At 44.8% G+C, this 14,145-nt stretch overlaps 1 protein-coding gene and 1 long non-coding RNA gene across 7 annotated transcripts in view; one reads left to right on the top strand and one right to left on the bottom strand.

The window, feature by feature from the left end:
• Nucleotides 1-14,145, bottom strand: part of LOC130542561 (uncharacterized) — a 122,858-nt gene that overhangs the window by 42,993 nt on the left and 65,720 nt on the right. The gene's annotated exons all lie outside the window — the stretch shown is intronic.
• The window catches only part of NIN (ninein), a 93,055-nt gene that overhangs the window by 50,284 nt on the left and 28,626 nt on the right, over nucleotides 1-14,145 (top strand). For 5 of the 6 annotated variants that reach the window (XM_048215657.2, XM_026513714.4, XM_026513713.4 and 2 more), the window contains 10 exons: nucleotides 313-480; nucleotides 967-1,103; nucleotides 1,408-1,548; nucleotides 1,800-1,974; nucleotides 4,487-4,597; nucleotides 4,988-5,077; nucleotides 7,056-7,194; nucleotides 8,988-9,109; nucleotides 10,421-10,926; nucleotides 11,761-13,905. In XM_048215657.2, the coding sequence (XP_048071614.2) occupies nucleotides 313-480; nucleotides 967-1,103; nucleotides 1,408-1,548; nucleotides 1,800-1,974; nucleotides 4,487-4,597; nucleotides 4,988-5,077; nucleotides 7,056-7,194; nucleotides 8,988-9,109; nucleotides 10,421-10,926; nucleotides 11,761-13,905 (3,734 nt within the window). The remainder of the gene's footprint in view (nucleotides 1-312; nucleotides 481-966; nucleotides 1,104-1,407; nucleotides 1,549-1,799; nucleotides 1,975-4,486; nucleotides 4,598-4,987; nucleotides 5,078-7,055; nucleotides 7,195-8,987; nucleotides 9,110-10,420; nucleotides 10,927-11,760; nucleotides 13,906-14,145) is intronic. The other variant, XM_026513717.4, reaches the window with a different exon arrangement.

The following is a 14,145-nucleotide window of genomic DNA, read 5'->3' as shown; positions in this document are numbered from 1 at the left end:
AAATGACCATAAATTACAGAGTGGGAAGCCACTAGTTGTGCCCCTTAATGTTTAGTTAGCTGCGAGTCAGAAGAAACCTGGTGTTAAGTAGGGACACGTCTATGTCAAGGGACTCACTACCAGATCCACTGTTTCTGATAAGTTTTGCATTCTTGACTCACGTGGGAAAGAAAGATCAAAGGGGCTGCATGACTTGTTTTTCTAGTAGTGTTAGAGAGACATGCCTTCTCCTCATTGTGGTCAGGACCGTCCAGTTTGGATCAATGTCTGGTTGAAATGTCTGACCTGGCTCAAGTCTCTTTCTTCTTCCAGTCCTTCGATGAGAGTGGCCGACGCACCACAACCCCATCAGTGATGACGAGTACCATTGGCTTTCGGGTCTTCTCCTGCCTGGACGATGGGATGGGCTACGCATCAGTGGAGAAAATACTCGACTCCTGGCAGGAAGAGGGCATTGAGAACAGCCAGGAGATCCTGAAGGTGTGGCAGCTAACATGGGAGAAGAAGGACAAATTGGGGAAGGGTTGAAAATTCCAGTGCTTTGGAAACTGATTTGATTTGATTTCTCCTTAATAATTCTTTTCACAAGATCTCAGAAATAAGAGGTAACTTTTCTTACCCCCATTCGACCAGGAGTCTGTTGCTAACTACTTCCCATGTTTTTAACTCCTAAACTATTGACAAGTTAGGCAATGCTCTTAACTCATCTGTGGTTGGTAAAGATTAGAGTCGTCCTATTGCATTTATTTATGGTGCCAGATGGTATTTTTTTAAACATGCAAAGAAGTATGTTATCGTTTCCTGAGAGAGAACTTAGATTGAAGATTGTCCTAAGCAATCACTAAAGAAATGTAATCATCCAGCTTCTTGACTATACATTCCACTTCTCTGAGTTTGTATACCCTTCCCTGATTCCGCTTTAGAGGACAGAACTTACAGTCATTTTCAACTTGTTCTGATTTCTAGGCCTTGGATTTCAGCCTTGATGGAAATGTCAACCTGACAGAATTGACACTGGCTCTTGAAAATGAACTTCTGGTCACCAGAAATGGCATTCACCAGGCAGCTCTGGCCAGCTTTAAGGCTGAGATCCGGCATTTGCTGTGAGTTGGAAGGTTCACCTGCCACATTCCCTTTCCCTCTCGTGCCGCAGTCCTTCAGATGCCTGTGACGCGTTCTCTAGGCAGGTGTGGCTCACCTCCTAGCATCTCACCACTGTGTAAACGTGGTGACGCTTGCATTTGCATTGGGCTTTGGAAGGGAGCCATGGAAGTGTCTTTTTGTTTTGGAAGGGTTTTGGTTGTCTTGGTTTTAGTTTGTATTGAAGCAAGCCAGATGAGAGCTTTTTTGGGTCTACTTGTTGCTTAGAGACAGTTTCCCTTGAACTTGGTCTATTTCTCATTCTAGGGAGCGAGTTGATCAAGTGGTCAGAGAAAAAGAGAAGCTACGGTCAGATCTGGACAAGGCCGAGAAGCTCAAGTCTCTCATGGCTTCAGAGGTGGACGACCACCATGCGGCCATAGAGCGGCGGAACGAGTACAACCTCAGGTGCGGCTGGTAGGGCCACGTCCCCCCCCCCCCCGCCCCCGGGCCCCCTGCGTGTGCGGCTCAGCCCGCCCGCCTGCGTGGCCACACCTGGCTGGAGGGACGCAGGTGTGGTCAAGCCTAAAGGAAAGCAGGACATGTTGGATCCCTCAAGGAGCTTCCAGTCTCTGTGACTCCGTGTTTCCATTTTTGGCGGATCTGCACAGGGCCTCTGAGGGATTTGGAGGCAGCTCGTTGGTCTTCCCTTCTCATAGGAAGCTGGATGAAGAGTACAAGGAACGCATAGCAGCCTTGAAGAATGAGCACCGGAAGGAGAGAGAACAGATCCTGCAGCAGGTGGGCAAGCAGCGTGTGGAACTGGAGCAGGAGATCGAAAAGGCAAAAACGGAAGAGAACTACGTCCGGGACCGCCTTGCCCTCTCTTTAAAGGTAATCCTCCTCTTAGGTCTCTGGCCCGCGTCCCTGCTGGGGATACCACCTGCAAAACTAGGGCTCCGTAAGAGGGCGGGTCCGCACAGGGCTCCGTCCCAGGATTCCCGCAAGTTTGCGCTGCTGGGTCATGACCCAGACACGGCCGAGCCCCTGCTGGGATCCAGATTTCAGGAGTAGCCAGGCTTCTGGTTTGCCGATAGTGTTGATTAGTGTGTCTTGTTCTTCTCCCCACCCCCACCTTAAGCTGCACTGAGTCCTTAGGGCTGTTGGACGACCTGGTCGATGCCCTCCCTCTTCCCTGTCTCTCACCCCAGGTCGGAGCAGATGCCTTGTCTCCGGCCGCACAGAGCTCAGCAGCTTCGTTTCTTTGCTTCCAAACATTTCTTTTGCCTTATACATCGTCCTCTCCTTCCCTGTGTCTCCGGAGAGGAAGTGATCTTTCTCTTTTTGGACTCTGATGTGGTGCAGTGTAGTCTAGAGGTAAGGGGGGTTGGTGTGGACTCAGACTGCCTAGTTCCATTCCAGATACCACGGCGTACTGGAAAAGCTCGACCGCTTTATTCCAGCCTGTTTCCTCCTGTACAGAATGGGCACCATTGGGCATATTTAAAAATGCGGATTAAGAGAGATGCTACATACGTAGTGTTTGGAAAGTAATAAATATACATAGAATATTAACTATTGTTCCTGCAACGCCACACATCAAAAACTGAGCGAATTCTCCCACCCTCACCATCAAACTGCTTCCTTTTTGGGATTTCCTCCTCAACCTACATCGTTACCATGTGCTGTCACAGAAGCTAAAATCCTCAGTCCTCACCCATCGGTCTCAGACGTGCTGACGCTCTGAAAGGTCATGCAGATTTATCCCCTTCCTCTCTGTGTCCGCAGCCTCTGCACAGGTTTGGAATTCACTGGAATTTCTCAGCTGAGCTCTGTGCACCTTTTCTTCTGTCTCCCCGACCTCCATATGGCCAGCAGAGTTCCCTTACTCAAGGACATGCTGTTACCCTTCGTAAAAGTGCGGCGTCGCAGCCCCGAAGGCCCCCAGAAGGGAGCCTGGCCTCCTGCTTTTCCAACCGCAGGTCCCACCGGTAGCCCCCGCCCCCCAGCCGTGCCCCAGACCCCGCCGCACCTGCCCTCAGCGCTCTCGGGACCTCAGTGGGCTCTGAGGCTCCTTCACTGCTTGCTCCGACACGGCAGACCACAGGACTTTTTCATTCCCATGATGCCTGTTTTTCTCTTGCTAGAAGATAAGGCATCACAGACAATCGTATCTCCATCTCCCAACCCCTGGTCCAGATCGTGTTTTCCCTGTGGTCAGTAACAGAACCTGATTGGCTTCCAGAGCACCAGCACAGGCCTGATACATACACAGAGATCGCTCCTAACTGTTTTGTCATCTAAATTTAGACATACTTTGAAAGATCATAGTTTTAGAACTGGCAGTTTGGGAGAAGGTGGTATTTTTTTTTTTTTTAAGAAAAAAATGCTTCAAGCACATTCTTTTTTTATTCCATATTGCTATGTGAGGGTGTGAACTAGAATGTATTAAAAATATACTGGCTTTATATTCTTTTGGCAAAATATACTTTGAAAATAATGTTCTTCCAATCAGTCTTTAACACTGGAATAGAACATATGTCAAAATGCAGGTCTGTGGGGTTTTATTTTTTAAGCAAATGTGGGTAGAAATCTAACAAGTATTATATATAGGAAAAAAAATCTTTTGTGGACTTCAGTTGATGTGTTATTTTATTATAATAATTTAAACATACAAGTAATGAAAAACCTTTATGTGTAGCTTTTATATCTTTAAGCCAAAATAAAATTGTAAATATAAATCAAACTATATCATCAGTAAATGAAATTGATGTTCATTATTCTTTTTATACTTTTCTGAGTTCTCTTTTGCTATCAGATGAACAGGGTCTCCTGCCACCAATTTTGACAATATATTGAGAATGTTTTTCATGTCATTAAATATTATACTGCAATGTTGTCCAATAGAAATACAATGCAAGCCATTTATGTAACATCAAATTTTCAAGTGGCCGCATCAAGTGGAACAGGTGAATTTAATTCTGAATCATTTTATTTAAACCAGTATCTCCAAAACATTGACAAATAATCAATATACAAAAATTATTATTGAGCCATTTTACATTTTTGCACTAACTCCTCAAAGTCTGGTGAGTATTTTACACACCTAGAGTACATCTCAGTTTGTACTATATACATATTTCAAGTGCTCACTAACTACATATGACTGCTAGTCGCTACCCTATGAGACAGCATTGTTCTGCAGGAGCAAAGAAACAGGAGGCAGACTTTTGGGTTATAAGATAAATACCAGTTTTTTAATATTTACTTTTGTCCTCTCTACTGAAACTTTCAAGATGAACAAACTCTCTCAATCTTGAGCACTAATTTATGCATCCTATAAAAAGGTACAACAGTTTGCTTATTTTTAATGCTGTGCCCATTTACTTTCCCCAAATTTCTTCAGGAAAACAGTCGTCTAGAAAATGAGCTTCTGGAAAATGCAGAGAAGTTGGCAGAGTATGAGAATCTGACAAACAAACTCCAGCGAAATTTGGAAAACGTGTTAGCAGAAAAGGTACATCTGTTTAAATTTGGTCTCCTGACATGCAGCCCAAAGTGTAGCTTGCTCAAAAGAACAGAAGCAATGCCACCAAGGAAATTTCTATTAAGGAAGCGTTCACATGGCTCAAGGAGGCCGTCAGTTTGGCAGGGATATAATTTCAGAGCTTGGATACGAGGGAGACATCGCCTAGCACTGAGAAGGGATCCCTGCCTTAGTTGAACACATCACTCTAGTATGTTCTTCCCATCATGCAGCTGGTAATGTTCTGCTTAAATGTCACATTCCTTTCATACTCAAGAGACCATATTCTGGGTGAACTCCACAGACTGGGACCTTTGGTGGGTTAAAGGTCCGGGAGGGACACTTGGGGAAAGTGGAAACTATGTTCTTCTCCTTTTCTAGTTTGGTGACCTTGATCCCAGCAGCGCTGAATTCTTTCTGCAAGAAGAGAGGCTGACACAGATGAGAAATGAATATGAACAGCAGTGCAGGGTGAGTGACTAAAGAGAACCCAATACTTGCAGGAGGGCCTGGGTTCAAATCCCACTTCACCATTTACTAGTGACCATAAGCAAGTCGCTTAATAATCTGTGGGTGCCTCCGTTCCTCATCTGTACGATGACAAACATAAGGGTACCACTCGGTAGGTTGTGGAGAAGAGTCAGCGAGTATATGTAAAACGCTTAGAACAGAGTCTCGAACATAGTAAGCACTTAACCCAAACGTTAGCTGTTATTATTTAGTATCCCCCAAGTATTAGGGAATCATGGAAACTGCAGTTAAGTCTGCTTTATCTAGGTCAGATTGCTCGTGCTTAGAGGAGAACATAGTTCTATTCCAAGTGGGGAAATACATGCTCATGTTGATGGGCTTGTTCCAGAATGAGCCTTTCTTAATCAAACGCTGCAGACCTAATCTGATGTAATTTGCTTTTGTTCTGTGGTTTTTGGGGTTTTTTTTCTGACCACAGTCCTTGTTTTATTTGCAAAATGCAAATGAAGCAAAATCACTCAAGTCTTTAGCCAGTAAATCATCACAAATTCCTCCCAGAAAAGACAAAAACGTCCTTATAAAGAACAGGAATCTTTGATTTTTTTTTTTTTTAAGTAACTCTCGTAAGTTTAGGAATTTGGGATTTTTTTCCCCTTAAATCACAAACACTTGTTGATTTTAACAAGGGTAAATCTAACAGTTCTAACTGATTTAGATGAAAATCGGGCTTGTGCAGAAACGAGGAAAACAGTCACTCCCTTGTGAGGTTGCTCATAGCCCGCCTTCACGCGCACGTGTTGAGAAAAGAAATGAAACATTAATGGCACTTTTACAATTAAGTTTTGGCTCTTGGCTCTAATCAAGTAGAGTTGTTTTCCTTATAGATCTTTACAGTTATGATTTTTCATCCCAATCTCCCCAAATTCCCCAAATTCAGTGTTTTTTTTTTAAGTAGATTTATATACCATTCACCCATACAATTCACCCATTTAAGGGGTACACTTCAGTATCTTTTAGTACATTCACAGACTTGTACCATCATTACCATAATCGAGGTCAGAACATATTCATCACCCCAAAAAGAAACTCCCACTGCACTTGGCCGTGGAATCTCTCCCTAGGCAACTAATAATCTACTTTTCGTCTCTGTAGATGTGCCTGTTCTTTACGTTTCACGTAAATGGACTCAAATACGATATGTGGTGCTTTGCGGCTGGCCGCCTTCGCTGACATAGTGTTTTCATGGTTCATCTGTGTTGTAGTGCGTGTCACCACTGCTTTATATTCCCGTATATGGTGATACCACACTTCTTATCCATTCATTTGTTGATGAACACTGGACGTAGTCTGTTATGAATAATGCTGCTATGAACATCTGTGTGCGAGCTTTCGTGCGGCTAGGTTTTCATTTCTCTTGGGTACATATCTAGGAGGGGAATTGCTGGGTTATAAGATCACTGCATGTTTAACCTTTGGAGGAACCGCCAAACTTTTCCCAAGGGGTGTGCACCATTTTACGTTCCCACCGATACGAGCGTTCCAGTTTCTGCACATCCTTGCCCACAGTCGTTCTTGCCGTGTCTTTTGAAGTCAAGCCATCCCTAGGGGTGATGAAGTGGTACCTCACTGGGTGTTTTATTTGCATTTCCCTGATGACGAAGGATTTTGAGTAGCTCTTCAAGTGCTTATCAGCCTAGCTCTTTCGGAGAAAGGTCTATTGAAATCCTTTGCCTAATTTTTAAATGGATTGTCTTTTTATTATTGAGTTGTATTATTTCCTTATGTACCTGGTTACAAGTCCCTTATCAGAGCACATAATTTGCAAGAACTCTTCCGCCACTCTGTGGGTTGTCTTCTTACTTTCATGATATCCTTCAAAACAAAAGTTTTTAGTCTGGTGAGGTCCAGTTTATTTTTTCTTTTGCTGCGTGTGCTTTTGCTGTCACATATAAGACTAGTGTTGGTTTTCAAACTCAAGGTACTACAAGACCAAGTGGATGAACTCCAGTCTGAGCTGGAAGAGTTTCGTGCACAAGGCAAGGTGTTGAGACTTCCCTTGAAGAACTCGCTGTCAGAAGAGCTTGATGTCAGCAGGGGTCGCATCGAGCCTGACCAGGGTAAGCCGTTCCGACATCATCTTTTCAGAGGCTGTGCCTTCAGGTTTTGCTTTTAGGGCCACGTTTGAAAGTGAAACTGCACAACTTTGGCAACCATCCAAAACAAAACAAAACAGCCTGGCAATACTATTTTCTTGAGCCATTTCACTCGTGGTCTGTTTTTTCATTTGTCTTTAAAATCTTTATGAAAATATTTCTATCTGATTTTTATGTGTAGCAACAAAGGAATGGAAAACATCAAACCACAAGGATATTTGCTTTCTTAAAAAAAAAAAAAAAAAAAAGACAAAACTGGCCCCACGTCTGGGCATCCAAGGCCTTGGGAGAATTAGAATTCAGACCCTGACTGTTGCCGACTCTTCCCTTTCTGAAGGAGTGCCTCACGGGTGTGGGGATGGTTTTGGGGAACAGGCCAACCAGAAACCAGGATTTGGTTTTCTCATGCTGGCTCTGTTAAATATTGGCATTGCCTCTATAAAACAACAAATAAATTTAAGTGTTCGTTGGCTGTGCCTTTGCGGAGGATTTTGAGTGGCGAGGTTGAGAGCCAGTGGTTTGGGAGCCCTGCTGCGTTCATTTTTAGCTCTTCTCCTCCCTCCTGCTGTTCTGCCTCTTTCCTCCCTGTGCTGTTTGAGTTTCAGAAAGGGCTCATAATAAATTCTTCTGTGATAGTCTTCCCCACTGCTCCGGAAGTACTGGTTCCTACAAGATTTGTTTATTCCTCTGCTTATCGTTCATCTAGAATAAATAAGGGATTGGGGAGGGGACTGGGAGAGGGCTGAAGACCTTTGCTGTGGTTCTAAGCGTGCGGTTGGTAGCCTTACTGCAGTGTGAGAAAGGAACCCAGTGGATCATATGATGTACCTCAGAAGCTCTTCTGGGACTTTTTCCATAGTGTTGGGGGTTCCCCTCACAGGTGTGTGAAGCTGTGCCATCTTGGGGTGGCTTGCACCCCAATTGTCACTTCTCAGTTGGGGATATGCCAACTGAAAAGAATATATAAACAGAAACCCCAAGGCAAGACCGTCAATCCCAGATGCGAAACAGGCCCTTTCTCCTGTCTGCCTGTGGGCCCCCACACGGAAAACCTTTTTGAGTCCCCTGCCTTCAGAGGTTTGCACGCAGTATTAGACGTCATCATTTTGTCTGTGTACTCGCTCAGCCTCCATTTATGCTTCACGTGTCGGTGTCCTTCCCAGTCGTCATCACGGGCAGTTGTGGAAGTGAGCCCACATGTATGAGTTCAGAATCTGTCTCCCAAACTGCCCATATCTAGGTTCCTAAGCAATACCCTGTTTTTAAAATTTTAGCTGATAATTTAAAATGGGGTTCCCCTTGCACTATAGGGAATTAATATTCTAATACTCAGTCTTCTGTAATCGAGTGGTGGGTTCGAGATCTTGACCCGTGACCTTACTCCCTCCTGGCATCATCTGCCACATGCCGCTCCTGCTCCTTTGTCGGATGGATAGAAGACTGGCTGGTGTCACCAAATTCCCTCATTCCAGAGCATTTGCATTTAGAAGGTCACCTTTAAACAACCATTTCCACCCCTACCCCCTACCCACCTACTCTTCAAAAAGATGAAAGAACCCTACCGTGCTGCCTGTTCACCTTCATTTTTAATGCTTGAAACAAGAAACCTCTGGGCTTCTGTGGTTTCCTAGTAGATCTCATTAGTGGTAATTTAGGCTGAAAATCCTTCATTAGTTAAACTGGATGTCCCTCCTTAGATGCTAGCTGTGTTACTGAAAGAATCTGCTGCAGGGTCAACAGATCCCATGTGTTTTCAGGGCTTGGTTCTGAAGAATGCAATCCATTGAATATGAGCATCGAGGCGGAGCTGGTCATTGAACAGATGAAAGAACAACATCACAGGGACTTATGTCGCTTGAGTCTGGAGCTTGAAGATAAAGTAAGTCCTTCTTATCCTGTTCTCTCATTTCCTTGCGCTCTGACAAGTTTTTGCATGTAGGACATTCTTAATTCTTTTTACTCATAAAGCATCACCTTCTATGCATTTCCTCTTGTGTCTGGAGGCTAGCAAAAACCCCCTTCCTCAGGATGGTTTCATAGGCAGAGCATGAGGCCTTTTCCTCCTAGGAGAAAGTTTCCCCAGAATGTATCCTCTTCAGCACCAGTAAGCGCGGACCTTGAAGGCGAATACATGATTTCCAACTGGTTCTAAAACATCTTAATAAAATCAAAAAAGTCCTTTGATACAGCTAACATTAGGTACGAGTTCTGAATCTTGGCCTCCAAAACCCTCCACCATGTTGCTTCAACTTATATTTTTAGTCTTCTCTTTTACCTTCTTCTCTAGTCAGACTAGTAGTTCGCTGTTCTTCATCAGACTGTCCTCTTTTGTTCGTGCTATTACATGCTATGTTATTTCTTACTATCTTTTGAAAGTCTCCTTACCTTCAGAGTTTATATCAAATGCTACCTCTTGCATTGAACCCATTCCTGAATACCCTTGACCAAATGTGATTTTTGCCCCCTCTTTGGATCTCCAGGTTACATTGTAGCTCTGTTTTCTATACCTTCTATATTTTTCATTCTGCTTTGTGGTATACTTGTTTGTACTTGTCAAAACCACGTCTAGGGTGGTTTCTCCTGGATGGTGAGACTATATCTTACCCAACTTCGTGTCCCCACAAGGCCCACAGAGTGCCTATGGTAGGTGTTCAAGAAATATTTGAATTAAGTATTTTAAGACCCTACACGTACAGTTAGACGGGATGCCTGGGAAGACAAATGGTATCTATGAGAAAGTCTAGTTGTTTTTATCAGAGTTGTTTAGAAACTAGTAAAATTTGGGGGGCCTGGGTGGCTCAGTTGGCTGAGCGTCGGACTCTTGATTTCAGCTCAGGTCGTGATCCCAGGGTTGTAGGATGGAGCCCTGCATCAGGCTCCCTGCTCAGTGTGGAGTCTGCCTGAGATTCTCTCTCGCTGCCTCTCCCCTCCCCCTGCTCGTGTGCATGTGTGCTCTCTCTCTCTCTCTCCCCCTCACATAACATCCTAAAAAAAAGAAACTAATACAATTCAACAAAGTTAAAAAGAAAAGCCAACTATGCCTCAAATATATCTTATTTAACATGTTTTCAAGTCATTAAAATGGGAAAACTGAAGAATGTCTCATAGGCAAAAAGTAGCTGCAGCCCCTCTCACCTTTCCACGGCCTTGAGTTGAGTAACATTGTGGTGGTTTTGCTTTCTGACCTTAGGTGCACCATTATGAAAAGCAGCTAGATGAAACCAGGGTCGCCGGTGAAAAGGAGCAAGAGAACATGAAGCAAAAGTATGAGAGTGAAGTGTATGTCTTGGAAAAACAAATAAGTGACCTTAAAGATGAAATTGCAGAACTTCAGGGCCAGGCAGTGGTGCTCAAGGAGGCCCAACATACAACTATCTGCAGACACGAGGATGAGAAAAAACAACTGCAAAGGAAGTGGGATGAGGAAAAGACTCACCTGCAGGAGAAGCTGAGGTTGGAGCACGAGTTGGAACTCCAGGCTAGCCTAGAGCAGGCAGAGGAAAGCTTTAACCGAGAGAGAGAAGGACTCATTCAAAATGGCGCCTGGACAGAAGAGAAGGTGAGAGCCTTGACTCAGGAACTAGAGCAGTTTCACCAGGAGCAGCTTAAGAGCCTGAAGGAGAAGCACACTCTTGAGAAGGAAGAGTTGCGAAAAGAGCTCTTGGAAAAACACCAAAGGGAACTTCAAGAGGGAAGGTAAGAAAACAGAGGAAAATCAAGAAACCCAGGGCACTGTCCCTTGGGGGGGCACCAGAAGTTCCGGTCAGTTAAGGGGACTTTGACTAGACTCTAGTTTCTCAGCCCGTTTTGCCATTGTGTAGACGTAAGCCTATCCTAGGGTTATTGGAACTGTTTTTTTGTTTGTTTTTCAAAGACCTTATTTCTTATATCAACAAGTATCCTTTCAGGTTCCAGATGAGGATAATTATTGTGTTCTGAGAAATGCTATTTGTAAGCCAAATTCTGGGTAAATACTCCCAAAGTATGAAATGCCACGTTGTGCTTACCTTCCTCACGTAAAATCTCAGGTACATTTGAGGGCTTTGGTGCTTCATACTATGATTAACTGGGTGCTGCTTTATTAAATAAGAAGGAAAACATAATGATTATGTTAATAGGTATGGTTTATAGGACTACTGTCCTCCAGTGTATACTTAATTAAAATGAAGGAATTTTATATATTTCCCAAGCTAGGGATTAGGTTAATATGCATTTGATCCTTGATGTGAAATATCAGTTTACATTTTCCATAAACAAATACATCCAGGAGTATGCCAAAGAAGTTGGTTTCTAAATTTTCCCTCTGAATGCAGAGAGAGGTAAGTCTTCTAAATTAATTATGGCTGCCAGTCTTAGCTCTCAGAAATGAGATCCTGTCTCTGTAGAAATCAATTACATAGGAATAAGTGAAGACCATTGTTAGAAAGCATTTAAATTGTTTGGTGGCTTCTTGTGTGCACGGGAAAATGTTTTTGTTTGCTTCTGGAGTTGGTGGCAGTTTCAGTAATGCTGTATGTTGACTACATTTAGGGAAAAAATGGAAACTGAGTGTAATAGAAGAACCTCTCAGATAGAAGCCCAGTTTCAGGCTGATTGTCAGAAAGTCACTGAAAGATGCGAAAATGCTCTGCGAAGCCTGGAGGGGCACTACCACCAAGAGCTGAAGGAGCTCCTGGAACAACAGCTTGAGGAGAGATCCCAGTGGGAGTTTGAGAAGGACGAGCTCACCCAGGAGTGTGCAGAAGCCCAGGAGCAGCTGAAAGAGACTCTCCAAAGAGAGAAAGCAACTTCTCTGGTCCTGACCCAGGAGAGAGAGATGCTGGAGAAAACGTACAAAGAACATTTGAATAGTATGGTTGTTGAAAGAGAGCAGCTACTCAAAGACCTGGAAGATCTAAGAAACGTGTCGGAAAGTCAGCAAAGCCTACTGTCCGACCAGATCCTTGAGCTGAAGAGCAGTCGTGAAAGGGAGCTAAAGGATGGTGAGCAGGTCCCGTGCCAGGCAGCCTCCTCAGAGCAGCTGGCCAGCCAGCAGCTGGAGAAGCTAGCAATGGAACGGGACCGGGAGAGACAGGAGATGATGTCCAAGCTTCAGGCCATGGAGAGTGTCCACAAAGTGACCTGTGAGAAAGCAGACCAAGAGAGGGCTGAGATGAGCACAGAAATCTCCAGGCTTCAGAACAAAATTAAGGAAATGCAGCAGGTGGCATGTCTGTCCAGGAGAGAGAGTGGCTGCCAGGCAGCGGGAGGGGAGGAAGCGGAAGCAAGTGGAGCCACATCCCTGCTCCAGCAAGGAAAGCAGCTGTTGGAAGAGAATGGAGATGTACTCTTAAGCCTGCAGAGAGCTCACGAGCGAGCAGTGAAGGAAAATGTGAAAATGGCCACGGAAATTTCGAGATTGCAACAGAAGCTACAAAAATTAGAGCCGGGGTCAGTAATGTCGTCTTGTTTAGATGAGCCAGCTTCTGGATTATTTGCAAATTCTGTGGAACAAACAGAGCCCTTTTTGCTGCAGAATCCAATGAAACAAGTAGAAGGTGTAAGCACACGGTGCGTCCTCAGTGACCTACCAGACGACGAAGCCCAGGATCTGGGCAGTTCAGGGGCGAGCTCTGCTCAGAGACAGGGGGTCAAAATGGAGGTGTCGGAAGCATCAATAGAGAGTTTTTCCGAGCTTGAAAATAGCGAAGAGACCAGGACTGAGAGCTGGGACCTGAAGAATCAGGTTTGTCAGCTTAAGGAACAACTAATGATCCTACGTGCAGACTGCAGTCGAGCTTCCGAAAAGAAACAGGACCTACTTTTTGACGTTTCTGTGCTGAGAAAGAAACTGAAGATGCTTGAGAGGATCCCCGAGGCTTCCCCCAAGTATAAACTGTTATATGAAGATGCCAGCAGGGAAAATGACTGTCTCCAGGAAGAGCTGCGGGTGATGGAGGTGCGCTATGACGAAGCCCTAGAAAGTAACAAGGAACTCACTTCGGAAGTTTTCAAATTGCAGGATGAGCTAAAGAAAGTGGAAGAGGTGACGGAAACGTTCCTTAGCCTGGAAAAGAGTTACGATGAGGTCAGAAGAGAAAACGAGGAGCTGCATGTTCTGGTTTTGAGACTTCAGGGCAAGCTGGAGAAGCTACGGGAAAGAGCAGCACTCCAGTGTGACTGCTTCTCCTTGTGGGAAGCCCGCTTAGCTAACCTGGAAGTCCCGCCCGAAGAAAAGGTACTGGAACTGCATCAGACGCTGGAAGAGCGTGTGCCAAAGGTGATGAACGTACACCGGATCATAGAAGAACGTTATCGAGAAAACCAGTACCTCGAGCAGGAGAATACACAGCTCCTGGGAAGAGTACAAGCGAGTGAAATTGCCTGGCTACACAGAACAATCCGGACACATCGAGAAAAGCCCAGAGTACAGAACGAGCTTATGGTGGAGGAAGAAGACACCGCTCTCCTAGGCCTTCGGGACAGACATCTTCCGCGTCAGGCCACGATAGCAGAGTTAGAGCTGGAGAAAAAAAAGCTGCAGGAGCTGACCAGGAGGTTGAGGGAGAGAGTCACTGCTTTAGTTAAGCAGAAAGATGCCCCTTGTCAAGGAGAGAACGAGGAAGAGCTGAAGGCAATGATGCATGACTTGCAGGTCACGTGCAGTGAGATGCAACGCAAAGTTGAGTTTCTGAGGTAACGTATGCACCTTCTGAACTTCCCGGACTCCCGAGAGCACCTCAGCACGTCTAACGCCCACTGCTTGCTCTGCCTAGAGAAACTAACCTGTTAGTCTTCGAGAAGAGAGCACTACTGTAGACTTCCTTCTGCTTCTGCGTTGTCTTAACAAGTAGAGTAACCTGGCCTGGGAGGCCTTCCCTTCCCCGATAGGAGATAACTGTTGTTCGTTCGGGGTGTCGTCATGGAGCGTGTGTG

Source organism: Ursus arctos, unplaced genomic scaffold, assembly GCF_023065955.2.
Source record: "Ursus arctos isolate Adak ecotype North America unplaced genomic scaffold, UrsArc2.0 scaffold_37, whole genome shotgun sequence".
Lineage (NCBI taxonomy): Eukaryota > Metazoa > Chordata > Mammalia > Carnivora > Ursidae > Ursus > Ursus arctos.
Note: the sequence above shows the minus strand (reverse complement) of the source record. Positions and strands in the feature narration are given on the sequence as shown.